The sequence below is a fragment of the Diabrotica virgifera genome, chromosome 9 (genome assembly GCF_917563875.1).
Source record: "Diabrotica virgifera virgifera chromosome 9, PGI_DIABVI_V3a".
Lineage (NCBI taxonomy): Eukaryota > Metazoa > Arthropoda > Insecta > Coleoptera > Chrysomelidae > Diabrotica > Diabrotica virgifera.
This window is the reverse complement of record NC_065451.1, coordinates 174,238,134-174,254,657: the sequence shown is the minus strand read 5'-3', so window position 1 is coordinate 174,254,657 and position 16,524 is coordinate 174,238,134. Positions and strand designations below refer to the sequence as shown.

At 31.9% G+C, this 16,524-nt stretch overlaps 1 protein-coding gene across 4 annotated transcripts in view; it reads right to left on the bottom strand.

Annotated features, from left to right (window-relative positions):
* Positions 1 to 16,524, bottom strand: part of LOC126891928 (probable ATP-dependent RNA helicase DHX35) — a 396,116-nt gene that overhangs the window by 58,509 nt on the left and 321,083 nt on the right. For all 4 annotated transcript variants that reach the window (XM_050661273.1, XM_050661274.1, XM_050661275.1 and 1 more), the window contains one exon: positions 161 to 301. In XM_050661273.1, the coding sequence (XP_050517230.1) occupies positions 161 to 301 (141 nt within the window). The remainder of the gene's footprint in view (positions 1 to 160; positions 302 to 16,524) is intronic.

Sequence of the window (16,524 nt, the reverse complement as noted above, 5' to 3'; positions counted from 1 at the left end):
GTACGTGGTTCAACACAACAACCACAAATCTTTTTAGAGCAGCAGTATGCAAAGTACAGATTGCCATGATGAACGTGAACATCCGAAACGGATAGGAACTACAAGAAGAAGAAGAAGGGTCAGCTAAAAGAAAATTAAGAAAAAATATTTGAGTTCTTACCTTTAGTATTTTCTTCATCAAACCCATCAAGATGTCTGTGTATAATGATCTTTCGTGAGCTTCGTCCAACATAATTGCAGAATAACCTTTAAGAAGTGGATCAGACATCATTTCTCTGAGCAGTATTCCTTCTGTCATATACTAGAACATAAAGCAATACGAGTATGTTTAGATACAATCATTTGAAAGGTAAGGAAAGCGAAAAAATATGTAAGAGCACAGAATTAGTTAAAATTACACAGAAATTAAATAATATACTATTCCGGTGTCAACAACTCCAAACACAGACAGTGAATTACTCGTATTGTTGCTGAGATTTCTCAAAAACCGATTGGTATTTTTACTTCTTACTCTGATCACGTAATGATAGGCATTGTTGCCCAACTCTCACCAAAATAGCAACATTCACCACAAAAAAAAAATAGAAAAAAATTGCCATCTTCGTTCCTATTGGTCATATATGGTTCTTTTTTTAAGAATCTTTTATTTTTCTCCAGCTTTTCAGGGGTTTAATACTTACAAGCATATCACATAAAAATATCAAAGTTAATAGAAATGTTTATAAGATAAAAAGTCAGCCGTTTTTCAAACAAAATAACAATTTTGTTGAAATTTTTTAATACATCCTAAAATCGAAGCCTCAAAGAATCGAATGCCATCTGTTAAATACCTCTAGAGTTACTGTGTAATGATATGATGACTGCAGCCCGGCGTTCGGCAGATCAACAGCAAAGGATCGAACGCGTCTCCATATTGGCACAACCCCCCTATGTACCACCTCACCGGCGAAACCAAGGAGTGATGGCTACCGAGAGTGTATTTAAGACGAGCAAGGAGAAAAGGAGAATCATGAAATCAGTTCTTCTTGGTGTAGTGAACCGAGAAAAACTCAAACGGCAGATATGCAATGGAATGAATTGGAACCTGCCGAGATGGACGCGATCTGTACTGAGGAGGCGTTCCGCCGGAACCGTAACCGCAGCAATCGGTAGCCGCCACCTTCGCCCAGAGCTGGCTGATGGGTAACTGTATGTCGATAACTGTGTAAGCAAGCGAAAGAAGAATGGTTAAAAACAATGTACAGAAATAGAAGAATACCAGAAAAGACAAGACAGTTTTAACACACAAAAAATTAAGGACTTAACTCACAAAGGAAGAATTAATAGGTGAAGTCAGCTTGGGTTCAGAAACTGACTAGGAACTAGAGAAGCGTTATTTGCTTTTAATATGACAGCTTAATAAGCATTAATATGATGCGAGACATGAAAAAGTAGTCCAAATTCTAAAGACAACAAACATGACAAAATAGTCCAGAAACCGAAGCTTTTCACCTCGCAATTTTTACAGAACGGATCGACTTGCTTGAAAATTTGAGAATAAGTAGTGCACAGTCCAAGGAACAAAATCTATATGATGCCGAAAGGCGCTTTTACCATGGGGGTGGTTGCCACCCCATGTCGAGGGTGGAAATTTTTTATTATATTTTGACCGCAAAAGTTGATAAAAACATTAATTCTAAGCAAAAAATGTTTTATACATTTTTTTGATAAAATTAATAGCTTTTGATTTATTCGCTATCGAAAGTGTTAGTTTTATATCGAAAAAATCAATGTTTTCGATAATACTCAAATACCATTCACTCAATTTTTGCCGTAGAAAATTTTTTTTCAAACCAAGCTCTTGGGAATTAAATAACCTACAATTTCATATTTAAACATTTTTTCGTATCTCTGATGCTAATCTTTCTATTCTGAAGAAAAAATCTTTCTTTACCAAACTACAAAAATTCGTTATTCGGTTTTAACTCCGGTTTTTTTTAAAACTAATTATTCTAAGCCAGTCAAACTTCTAGAATCTATTAATAATACATAAATAAAGAAGAATGAATAAGACCAATGTCTAAAAACACCGCTAACTTACATGATTATGCTTCCAATTGGATTTCTCCTTTTTTTTTTTAAATATATTGATTTTTTAACCGTAACTTTTTATTTTTTATCTTAGAAAGTTTGGTAAAAAAGAATTTTGTAGGTCTAAAGAAGAAGTAAATGAACAATTTTTGTAGCTCGGTTTTATTTACAACAAAATAACTGTCAAATTTTTCAAATTCATTATTAGCACAAAAATGTACAGATACTTTTTTGCGAATAAAACAACATTTACTGGGTTTGTTTACATCCCTTTTGTTCTGAAAATAACTAAAAAATCATTATTGGTAAATATTTTATTTGAATACTAGCGATATCCTGAATATTTCATTAAACAGACTACTTTATATTTATACAACACATGTTTGTCACAAAAATAGCAAAGTTTCTTTCTTAACTGCAAAGAAAAATATATTAACTGAAAATGATTTGATTAATTGCCGAGTCTGAATGCATTCATTGAATTTTTGCATTCATTAAGAGCACCATTTACACTCCCACATAACATTATTCGTTTTAGATATGGAATTTTCCCAATTTGCTATAGACGATGTATTTTCTTATCGTACAAAATTTAATTTTACATTCGGGCCAAGTATAGTTCGTCCGCTCGTTCTTAACACACCTATGACAATATTCACGAATTATTTTATCTTGTCTGTTTTCTATCCACAGAATCTAAAACCTGATATTAAGCCCCTTCTCTTTCCAAAATACCACACATTAATCAAACACGGTAATATTATGAGGGGGTAATTGATCTAGGGAATTTAGAATTTTGACAATACCAAAAGTCAGAGTTTATTGTTTTTAAATCATTTTCGTATTATTTAAATTTTAAATTCATTTTAGTGACTTCAAGTTATAATTAAAAAAGACAGCATGGCACTTGTAGGGTGCCGGCAGAAGTGGATACTTCTTATAGATTCGATTATATTCGATTTAATCCGATTGGATTTCTTTTCCTTTCTTTTCTTTTCTTTTCTTTTCTTTTCTTTTCTTTTCTTTTCTTTTATTTAATTTTATTTAATTGTATTTTTAATTTAATTTATTTAGTTTATTTAATTTATTTGATTTATTTAATTTATTTAGTTTATTTTTTCTATTTTATTTAATTGCATTTAATTTTACTTACTTAATTTTATTTAGTTTTATTTAATTTTAGTTTTTTTTTCTAACTGCGCAGAAAAATACATTAATTGAAAATGATTTCAAAAATTGCATATTATTCATTTTAGATATGAGATTTTTTACCAATTTGCTATAAACGATGTAGTACTGTTCAAAATTTAATTTTATATTGGCAATTCCAGCTATAGTTGATCCGTTAGTTCTTTGCATACGTGTGACATTATTCACGAATTTTTATATTTTCTGTTTTCTATTCACAGAACTCAAAACCATGGCATTAGCCCATTCTCTATCTTCAAAATACTATACATTAAACAAAGACCGCAATATTATCACGGGCGGTAATTGATCTTGAGAATTTAGAATTTTCAAAATAACAAAAATCAAAATTCCTTGTTTATAAAGAAATTTTGTTTTATTTAAATTTTAGATTCATTTTGGTGACTTATCAAGTTATCAACATCAACAAAAAAAATGTTATAAGCCTAACCATTTGTTCCATTTTATCTTTGCTCAAACGTCATGATTCGTTTAATTAAAAAAATTACAACAAATTAAAATTAAAAAAAAAAACAAAAAGTTAAACAGTACCTAATCTCGAAAATAAACAAATAAGTTTCCATTCGGCAGAACTATAGTCAAATTATAACTAATTTGTAGGTCAAAAAGTATTACTTGTCACATTCATGTAAAAAATAGGTACCTACTTATCGGAAGTAATCAAATTAGAGAGCAAGAGTTAGTCGTTCTAACAATAGGGAACTTGCATAAAATTTTAAATTCGAAAAAAAATGTTATAAATCACAACAGAACATAATTTAAAACATGTATCAAAGATAAAAAAGTTTTGTCTTTCGTTTGGCCCCTAAAGACGATTAAAAATTAAAATTATACCAGCCAGCCCAAAACGCGTCGTGACGTCATCCGGTTAGGGTAGGTGGGGGTAAAAGTACGCACGGGGCAAAGGTACGCACTTACATTTTTCAGTAACTTCTTATATGTTGGCGACAACATCTTGTGGCATTTGTTTGTACGCGCAATCAGGGCGAACACAACAACAAAAATGAGGTAAAAATTATTCTTGTACCTTTTGATCTAATTTTTCTTAAAAATTGATTGATTCTAATTCTTAATCTTTCAAACTCAGATATTGGTTAGGCATGTTGAAAGTTTATTGTTAGAAGTCTTCTTCTACATAACAGTTTGAAGTTCATATGTGCATAGTTTCATACTGAGGTTAGATATATTATATTGGTTTCCGGATGGGGCAAAAGTACTCACACAAATGGGGCAAAGATACGCACTGCGAACTTTGAAATGGGGCAAACATTCGCAGTGCGTACCTTTGCCCCCAGTGAGGAAGACTTGGCAAATGCATGTTTCAAGTCAATCTTCAAAGTGAATATCAAGTTGAGCTTGATATTCTATCAGCTAATTTTGTCTCAATTGCAAAATGTCTCAAATACGCAAAAGTACGCACGTGCGTACTTTTGCCCCATTGGGTGGGGCAAAGGTACGCATTTACAATTTTTTTTTCAAAAAGTTATCAACACTACCAAAATAATATTGAAGAATTTCTATTTGCCTAATATGATTACAAAATGTATCAATTTCACTTTCATCTATACTCTGTGCCAATTCAAGCATTAGGAGATTCACTAGAGATGAAAATTTAGAAAATGCGTACCTTTGCCCCCACCTACCCTATATGTTTACATTCTGCTTCAACAAAGTAAACACAATTGTATATAATTTTAAATTAGACATTATAAACGTCTGTAGAAAGTACCGTTATGTGACGTCACAAGTGTTTTTGATCGTTTGAACTATTCATAGAAAACTTGTACTTTTACAAAATGGTTTTATTTTCCATAGTAAACCTTCTTTCCTTTCCTTCAAAAACTTAATCAAACTCCAATCTCAACAAACTGGTATATATTATTACAATGACATACGATAAATGTCATTAGAATATAAATATTTTTCTCTTATTCCGCGACGATGAGCCAAATATCCAAGTAGGTGGAGGCCAATAAACTAAAGAAGGAGAAGAAGAATATACCTAAATATAACCATAATCATAACTATATAATAAAACTATGTGACGTCACGGGTCGTTTGAACTATTTTATACCGCAGAAGACTTTAAATTTGTATTTCTAAGTTATTACGAGTTTTTGAAGCGTGAAATTTTGAAAATCTCATTTTTAAACAAAACTGAACATTATTATGTAATAAAAAATGTGCAAGTTCCCTATTATACTTGAAATTTAAAATTAAAATGACACAGGTACACAAAATACTAATAAAAGTTAAATAATTTGAAAAACCAAACAAACAATTCATTCAAATAAACTAATAAACAACAAATGCGCTAATGTTACTGTCACTGAATATGATAAACGTCAAAATTCATAGTAAACAAGGTATCAAAGACATGCCGTATTGTTTATCTGTGTTTAACTTATTGTGGTTTCTATGGACACCTAGAAGAGTTTCTATGGAGACCTAATATAAAAAGTAATTCGTGAATAATTTTATGCATGAGAAAAGATAGAGTGGAAGAACTATATCTATTGATATCCTTAAGAGGAGGAAGCTTGTATATTTCGGTCACATAGTAAGAGGTCCTCGTTATAGTCTGCTGCGTTTGAGTATAGATGTAGGAAGAAGACGAACCTCCTGGTTACGAAATCTAAGGGAAAGGTTTATAGACCAGGGCGCATCTGTAAAAATATTAGTACATTTGGACGTTGAGAGGTGACTCAAATTTTTTTGCAGAAATTGCTTCAAAAGAAATTAAATAATCATATATTTGAGTTATCCTCCCTCTCAAAAAGGTCCGGAACATTGTTGAAATAATCAAAATGTCAAAAAATTAAGGAAAAATTCGATATTTTTCTTGGTTTTTTGATTATAACTTTAAAAGTATTCATTTCCGAGAAAAGTTGTACTAACATAAAAGTTGCGTAATTAAATTTCCTATAATACAAAATTGGTTAAAAATTTAAAAAATAGTCACCCTTGTTGCAAAATAGCAATAATTGTGAAAAAAACATACAAAAACAAGTATTCGCATTTTACGTTTTTCAACAATTTATGCTACACTTAGGACCTTCATATTTCACCCTGAAAAACTTTATGATACAGTAAAACAATACTGTAAATTTCATTAAGATCGGTGCAATAGATTTTGCAAAATAAATTTTACAATCCAGCTTTCGTAAAAAAAATTCATTTTTTCAAAATGTTACAGTACTGAAAAAAAAGCAGATAGCAAGTGGAAAATTTTTTTGCATATAGAAGTGTACTGTACCTTTCATTTGCAATTTTGCAAAATTAAAACCGATTAACACCACGGCATCAGGAATTTTTTTAAATAAACATTAATTATTGGTGCTACGCGCAGGACAGCGGAGAGTTTGCTCTGATTGGGCATTCAAATGACCTTTGAAAATGATACATTTTAATTTTTATTACATTTTTATATAAATAAATAAATTTGTTTATTGCAAAATAAAAACACATACTCTATCCTTTGAAATAACACTTATATTAGCAAAAACTTTCTTTGTTCATATATTTTAACTTAAATAATAAAAGTTTATTATTTTTAAACATATGCAATTGTTTAAACAATATTTCACACACAATAATAAAATTAGTTTGATTTTTGTGGAATTAAAATATTAAAATACAACAAAATATAGAGTAAGAAAATAATATATTAGATAAAGATTGGAAGAAATTTTGGTGGAAATCAACTTGTGTGAATCGAACACCGCGGTCCTGCGCGTAGCACCAAAAATTATTGTTTATTTCAAAAATTTTCTGACGCCGTGGTAATTAATCGATTTTAATTTTAAAAATTGCAAATGAGAGATGCAGTACACTTCTATAAGCAAAAAAAATTTCAACTTGCTATCTGCTTTATTTTCAGTCCTGTAACATTTTGAAAAAATGAATTTTTTTTGCGAAAGCTGGATTGCAAAGTTTATTTTGCAAAATTTATTGAACCGATCTTAATGAAATTTACAGTATTGTTTTACTGTATCATAAAGTTTTTCTGGGTGAAATATGAAGGTCCTAAGTGTAGCATAAATGGTTGAAAAACGTAAAATGCGAATAATTGTTTTTGTATGTTTTTTTCGCAATTATTGCTATTTTGCAACTAGGGTGACTATTTTTTAAATTTCTAACCAATTCTATATTGTAGGAAATTTAATTACGCAACTTTTATATTAGTACAACTATTCTCGGAAATGAATACTTTTAAAGTTATAATTAAAAAACGAAGAAAAAAATCGAATCTTTCCTTCAATTTTTGACATTTTGATTATTTAAACAACGTTTCGGACCTTTTTGAGAGGGAGGATAACTCAAATATTATTATTTGATTTATTTTCAAGCAATTTCTGCAAAAAAATTTGAGTCACCTCTCAACGTCCATCTCAAAACAGATGCGCCCTGGAGTATTAGTCTAAGCTCTAACCAACTATTTAGAGCTGCTGTAAGTAAACTAAGAATTGCCATGTAGATATTTAACCTTCCACAGAAGATGGAAGTAGAAGCAATTCTTCAAAACCTCTATATTAGAGCCAAGTAAGAAGTACTCTGAACAACCAAATGTAAGAAAGAAATATGGATGACGGAGGAAATTCTAGAGTTGATGAATGAAAGAAGAAAAAACAAAACCATCAATAAGACCCGCTATAAACAGCTTCAAAACCAAATAAGAAGAAACATTTAAGGAGGCTAAACCTACTTCTCTGAAAAATGTAAAGAAATAGAAGAATTGCAAAACAGATATGACAACTTCCACCTACATAAAAAAGAATGTGTGTACTTTGTACGCACGTAAGACGTTATACTTCTATTATATGATTTCAACGAAATCAATATACTTTAAACAGTTTCTCTACTACTTTCCAAAAATTTTTATTAAAACAATACCAAAAATTAAAAAAATAAAAGAATAAAACACACACAAACACATTGAAAAAGGCCACAAATGATTTCTGAACAATAATTGTTGCCAAAAATTTTAATTAAATACGTATTTTCTGAAAAAAAAATTATATAATAATATACTTACAATCATAAAATCTATAAAAAAATGATATAACTTGCATTGGGCTTGAACCTACTTCCCGTGTATCCCGCCGTACGAGAGTCGAAGCGATTTCAAACTGCACCACCTGCGCGTATACGTCATGTGGGAATATACACAAACTGAACAACTTTTTGACATTTTGTTTATATGAATTTTTATTAGTTTTAATTTTTGTCGAATTAAAATACAACAATATATAGAGTAAGAAAACGATACATTAGATGCAAATTAGTAGAAAGTTTGTTCGTAATCAGATTATGTAAATGAAAGCATTGCCTACTAGGGGTATAGCATAGCAAGTACTAGGTAAGTACATTATTTTTTTTTTACATTTTCCAAATAGGTATGAAGATAATTTTTTATTGGAATACAACTGAAACATTTAGAATTACGTACCTGTGGCTTTTCAAAACTATTTAAAAAGTCACTATAATTATAAATTTGATTTTATTTCTGTCCTCACAACAATAAAAACTAATATATTATACAACATTTTTGTTTACCGATAACCTCCATATTGAACGATTATTGACAGATCATTTCAACACCCAATCAGAGCCCGTATAAAGACTAATACCAAACTGTCGGTGTGCGCATGCGTGCAGATCAATATAACTTCACCCTCAATCTCAATCGCGCCTAAAGAAGTATAACTTCAAAAAGTCAAAGAACTATAGCCGGAATAGGAAATAGAAGAGCCTCAAATATATTGCTCGACAAAAATGGAAATATTATAATGGAGACAGAAGGAGAACTACGACGATGGAAAGAGTACATCGAGGAACTATTTCATGACCAGAGAGAAGCTAGTACATCCGTAGATAGCCAAACCGGAGATGTGGGCCCAGAGATAACCAAATCCGAGGTTAGTCAGGCAATAGACTCTTAGACAAGGCGAAAACGGCGGGTTCGAATGGAAAAATATTCCCATGAGATTTTTTTGCATAATCACATTCGTGAGACATCCCAGAATAAGGTTCAAGAAGTCGCCCACGTGAAAAGTGGGCCAATTTTTTTAACAATTTTTTTAATCAAATTGCAAGAATCAATATTTTTGGCCCGAACAATTTTTTCTTTAATTTTTTGGACCATTCTGGACAAAAAAGGTTTGTTATAATTTTTCTCTAAAGTTGATCGTTTTCGACTTATAAGCAATTTAAAATTGAAAAAAACGAAAAATGGCGATTTTCAAGGCTTAATAACTCGGTTAAAAGTTATTATTATGAAAGTCAATATATGACTAAATCAAAGTTTCAAGCCCCCCTACAAGATCCTGAAGAAATTTTTGTAATTATTTTATTACTAAGCTGTTATTTTTAAGTAATAATAATAAGCGCCATGCACGTGTGCGACGGCTGTAAATGCTGAGTGCGAGAGAGAAGCCATTCCAGCAGTCCAATTGTGCATCTTACTCGCACTCACATTTACAGCTGCGTCAATACGATCTAACCGCTCATTGTTATTAATTAAAAATAACAGCTTAGTAGTAAATTAATGACACAAATTTCTTCAGGATCATGTAGCGGCGACTTTAAACTTTGATTTAGTCACTTTCTGACTTTCATAATAATAATTTTTAACCGAGTTAAAGTCCATGGCCATTAAAAATTGCCATTTTCGCGTTTTTCAAATTTTAAATTGCTTATAACTCGAAAAATATCAACTTTAGAGAAAAATTATACTATATATTTTTGTCCAGAATGGTTCAAAAAACCTAAAAAAAATTAGTCCGGGCCAGAAATATTGATTTTTGCAATTTGATTAAAAAAAATTGTTAAAAAAAATTGGCCTACTTTTCACGTGAGCGACTTCTTGAACCTTACTCTGGGATGTTATATAATATCTCATGGGAATATTTTTCCCAACGAACCCGCCGTTTCCGCCTTGTCTATCTATGAAAACCAATAAATCTGCTGGTCAAGATGAATTACCTAGCGAGCTGATAAAGTTGGTCAACGAGAAAAACCTGGACATAATAGTGGAACTGTTCAACGCTATCTATACTACGGAAATCATCCCTAGAGAAATGTTGACATCAGCATTTGTGTTTCCCAAAGAAAATGAATGCCAAAGAATGCAGTGACTACCGAACCATAAGCTTAATGTCACATACCTTGAAAATTCTGCTGAAAATTATCCACGCCAGAATACACTCTTAACTGGAGCTGGATATTAGTGACACTCAATATGGGTTCCGCAATGGTATGGGTACCAGAGAGACATTATTCTCGTTCAACGTGCTGACACAGAGATGTTTGGATGTTAACCGTCCTTTTTACGTCTGTCTTATAGACTACAATAAAGCGTTTGATAAAGTAAAACATGAGGTTCGTTCCAAGACGACACATTTGTACGATCCCTTGAACCGCCACGAAATCGAATTGACTGTTTTAATGCGCAGAATCGCCCTTGAACGGTTTTCTTTCGATCCCGACCCGATTACCGGTACGTAACACTCTTGGAACGTATTTGTGTACCATTTCAAGTTTGAGTTGCGCCGGAACCATTTTCAGTACGAGTACCACTAGTAGTAGTAAGAAATTTATCATTTCTTTATAAAATTTATCATTTCAACTTAAAAATCTTCCTCAGACTCGATATTTGACATAACATCGCTGTCTTCTACAAAAAAAAAAATAAATTATTCATATTTTTAAGATTAATTAAAAAAAAAGAATTAATAATAATTATTTAAAGGAAAATCAAGATTCACAAGTATTAATAGCGTGGATTGTGGATTATTCTATTATTGAATCATCAGCTGATCTATAGCAGTGCCCAGTAAAAATGAAAACAATCCTAACTGCGCAAGTCAGTACAACTAGTTTCTGCTTGAAGGCATGTATCAAAAGGACCGTTCAGTTACCGATTTCGAAAGGGTACATGGATCGCTTGGAACAACACAGTGTACGATACGAATCATCGTTCATGTTCGCTTGGAACGCATTTTTTATAATGCGCATGACGAGGGCAGTACGAAGGACGATTTTCATGTCACTTGGAACGCGCCTATGATCGACTCATGGAAATTCTGAAAACTAAAAACCTAGATGAAAAAAAATTTAAGACTAGTAACACACCTCTATTACAATCAGCGAGCAATAGTAAGAATTGAAAAAGAAACATCTGAAGAAATGGAAATAAAGAGAGGAGTCAGGCAAGGCTGCATACTATCACCTCTATTATTTAACGCTTATTCTGAAGAGGTAATGAGAGAAACTCTGGAAGATGAAACAGTCGGCATAAGAGTAAATGGGGTCTTAGTTAACAACATCAGATATGCAGATGGTACAGTAATAATAGCCGATAGTTTACAAGACCTGCAAAGACTCATAAGTAAAATAGTAAGGTGTAGTAGGGAGTACGGACTCTCTCTTAATATCAAAAAGACGAAGTTTATGAAAATTAGTAAAAACAACCATAATACTAACGAAATCTTAATAGTAGAGGGCCAACAGATCGAAAGAGTAAAAAAGTACACTTACCTAGGAACACTTATAACAGAAAATAATAACTACACTGCAGAAATCAAAGTCAGAATCGAAAAAGCACGTTCTAATTTTATGAAGATGAAAAAGGTCCTATGTAGCAAAGATTTAACATTAGCTCTTAAAGTACGCCTAATAAAATGTTACGTACACAGTGTACTATACTATGGAGTGTAATCATGGACGTTAAATGTAGAGACAATGAGACGACTTAACGCCTTTAAAATGTGGACCTATAGAAGAATTATGAGGGTTTCCTGGGTAGATAGAGTTACGAACAACGAAGTACTAAGAAGAATAGGTAAAGAGAAGGAAGTTGAACTTACAATTAAAGAAAGAAAACTACAGTATCTCGGACATGTGATGCGGGGCGAGAAGTATGGCATCCTGTGACTCATAATGCAAGGAAAGATAGATGGCAGAAGAAGCATCGGAAGAAGACGAATTTCATGGCTGAAGAACCTGAGAGAATGGTTTGGATGCAGCTCAAAACAACTATTTAGAGCTACTGCCTCAAAAATTAAAATAGCTACGATGATTGCCAACCTCCGTAGCGGAGATGGCACCTGAAGAAGAAGAAGAAGAAAATGGAACTTAAAGAAGAAGAAAAATAGAACAAAGGCCAAAAAACAACGTTGAGGTTGAAATGGCAGTAGATTGGTTGCAACATGCAATAGTCGTCTCATTTGAGGAAAACTGCCCGTTAAAAGAAAGTCGTCCTTTCTTTTAACGGAGATAAAATTAAATTGCCCAAATGGGAAGTATGTATATGGACACAGAGAAGGAGGCTGTAGGTAGAGCATCTTTTAAATGTTCACTTTCCGGGGTCGACGCAAATGACTGGTGGTAACAATAATAATTATCAAAAAAACTTTATCCCAACCAAAAGGGACTGGCTGACCTCTAAAGAGTGGATATCAATTAAAAGTTTTATTTTAATAAAATTAAAAATAATATTAAAAATAAAACTTTTATTGAGACTAATTTTCTGGTAACGCCTTCGTGAATTCTATAATTTACAAACCAAACGAATGCTGGAAACAAAGAAAACCAGGGGAGATCTATAAATTGCCACAGCGTGGCAAAATTCCAATGAAAAATTGGTCCCGCATAATCAGTTTGGAGTAAAACTAATACAAAATAATAATTTGGTTGTATAACGGAACCAAGAGACGTCCTATATTTCAGTTCGTTCAGAGAGTGCCATAAACACCCTTAAAGTTCAAGAAATGAAGCAAGGCAACACCTCGCAATTTTTACAGAATGGATCGATTTGCTTGAAAATTTGAATATACGTAGTGGATAGACCAAGGATCAAAATCTATATAATGCTGAAAGGCGTTTTTATCATGGGGGTGGTTGCCACCCCATCTCGGGGGTGGAAATTTTTTATTATATTTTGACCGCAAAAGTTGGTAAAAACATTCATTCTAAGCAAAAAACGTTCTGTACATTTTTTTGATAAAATTAATAGTTTTCGCTTTATTCGCTATCGAAAGTGTTAGTTTTATATCGAAAAAATCAATGTTTTTAATAAGTTTTCTGCTAATAACTTCAAAAGTTTTCGTTTTATCAAAACAATTTTACTTAACAAAAATTTACCTTTTGAAAAAATAAACAAAACTGTTTTTTAATTTTATTGAAGACCAATAGTAATCCAGCTATACTTTATTATATGTTAGCTATTCTTCGTCTAAATGCTAAATATTCATCATCATTTGGCTCTACAACTCTATGTGAGTCTTGGCAGCGTTTACTATTTCCCTCCATTGTTGTCGGTCCTGAGCAGCTATTTCCCATTGCTGTATTGTCCAAGTAAAACATATTGTGGAATAGCTTTAAGCCGGTGAAATATGATATTCTTCAAATAAAGATATCAGGTCAAACGTTTAAGAAGCGGCCCTTTGAACGCATCTGTGTTTTTACGCCCAGACCTCCCATCGATTCACAAGTTTCGTGCAAAACGATAGTAGTTTTAGTTCGGTAGCAGTGTAGTGATTCGAGTGTTTTGTTTGCTGTAATTATTGTGAAGATTGGTTTAGTATTTCATTTGGAGAGTGTAGTGTTGATTATTGTAATTTAATTAATGTGAATAGTGATGTCGCGCCCGTAGGATAATGTAAATATCGCGTACGATAACGCTGATATTGTAGAAATTGCCAGTGCTAGTGTGAATGTAATTACTAAAAAAAAGTGCCCGTAAAGAAGATTCGAATGCATTTAAATGCTGAAACACAGCAAGTATGTTTGAATGTATACAAAAATCTATACAAACGCTAATGTATACAAACACTATTGGCACAAGCCACCTCTGGTTTAACAGAAATTCCACTTTCTACTGTATATAAAATAGTTAAAAATGAACCCTATCATCGCAAGAAACGATGTGACTACAAATTTTCAAGACCTTTAAATCCTTCACTTGTAAAACTATTGAAAACCACAATATACGACTACTACAAAAACAATGGAATACCTACAATAGAAATAATAAGAAAGAAATTGGAAACAACCGGTCGAAATATGAACTGCTGTGAGAAAACTCTTCAAAACTGGATAAAAAAATGGGCTTTAAATTCAAAAAAAAATAAATAAACGTCAAGCAATAATTATGGAAAGCCAAAGAATAGTCAACAGACGTAATATGTACCTAGAAGAAATTACTAAATATAGGCAATAAAATAGGAGAATTTATTATTTAGATGAAATTTGGTATGATACCCTCGATACAGTAAAGAAAGGATGGACAGATGGTTCAAGCATGTGCATACCAAAAATGCCTGCAAATAAAGGCTCGCGGCTAATTATTATTGTACATTACGGAGGAAGTGAGGGATGGGTTCCGAATGCTTTAAAATTATGTGGGAAGAAAATGGAAGATTGTAACGTTGACTACCACAAGAATATGGAAGCTGACATTTTTGAAGATTGGTTTGAAAACTCGCTGATCCCAAACTTGGAGAAAAACAGCGTAATAGTGCTTGACAACGCTTCCTATCATTCCCGACAGCTCACCAAAATACCAAATACATCTTCAAAGAAAGCTGACCTGCAAAATTTTTTAATGGAAAATGATTTGTATTTCGAAGATTTTTACACAAAAAAACAACTTATTGAAGTTCTACATTTTTAATGGAAAATGATTTGTATTTCGAAGATTTTTACACAAAAAAACAACTTATTGAAGTTCTACACACGAATCAATTTAGAAAATTATACGCTCTAGAGAGTATTGCCGAAAAGCATGGACACACTATATTGCAACTTCCCCCTATCTTTGTGTTTTCAATCCTATTGAGTTAATTTGGGGACAATTCAAACCAAGTATAAGGCGTTCAAATACATTTCCTAAATTTGACAAAAAGGTAATTGAGATAATTAAAAAAGAAGTAGCCAATATTACCAAAGTAGACTGGCAGAAAAGAATCGCCAAAGTGATCAAAGTGGAAGAATATTATAAGAAGATTCTGCACTTCCACATTAATGATGGAAATAAATTTATTATTGAATTGGGCGATGATAGTGACGAAGAAAATACGGAAGAAGGAGTTAAGGGCACCCAAAGTCCCATTTAACGACAATGTTAACATTATGCCACATAACTCTGTAACCAAAGCACTTAGTGACCTAATTTTTGTTTTATTTTGAAACTACATGTATTGTTTAGTCCCGTGTAGATTTTTGTAAAATTAGAGTGAAAGAAACATTTATTTTAAAATTTTTTAAAATACTCTTACAAAAAAACCCAAAAAAGTTAAGATTTTATTTTTTATTTTACTTGTTTTTGTACATTTTTCAATAAAACTTTACGCGGGACTAGATATTATCTATCTACAACTACTGTAAAAATTTGGACCTTCGATCGTCTAAGGATCCAGAGATATCTGACATCAAAAGTTAAAAACCTAGTATTCGGGAAATCGCAAAGACGTAAAACACTCTAATAGGCTATAAAGCTACCGGTACACGGTAAGTTGAATACAGACGTTCAGAAAACAAATAGTTTTGTAACTATGGAAATGTTATACTATAATGTGTTATATACCGTTGGAAAGAGAAGATTTCAGAGAATAATTTTCAATCATAACCCAAAAAACTTAAAAAATTCAATTTTTGGACTTTGGGTGCCCTTAAGTGTATCAGTATTTTAATTGTTGTGTTGTGCAATTCATTTTCCAAGCATAAGTGTAGTAAGTGTAAGTGTAGTAGTAAGTGTAGTAAGTGTAGTAATGAAAAGACTCGGTTAAAAAAATATTTTTAGATTTTCTATTTTTAATAAATAAAAAAAACACGGGGACATGCTTGCATTTTGTGCTGAATTTTAAAAGTTTTGAACTGTATACCTAAAGTAATTTTAGATCTAACTGTGTTTTTATAAAGTTTTTTTAGTATCAATAATTCTAACAATAACAAGATTAATTATAAAAGCTATTCTACATCAGTTATTAATGCAAGTTATGTCCTGTTTTAACGGTATTTACCTAAGTATAAATGAATATTTTTAACTACATATTTAATTACCAGAAAAAAAACAGCTGCCGGCCTAATAGCTTAAAGAAGAACTACCCAAAGCTACAAATCTTACCTATTACACTATATAGATTGCTTGAACAATACTCCCATTTTGCGTAGATCACTGGCTACTGCGTCCTTCCATCTCTTTCTTGGGCGACCAACTAACCTTTTTCCATCGGGCATTTCCCC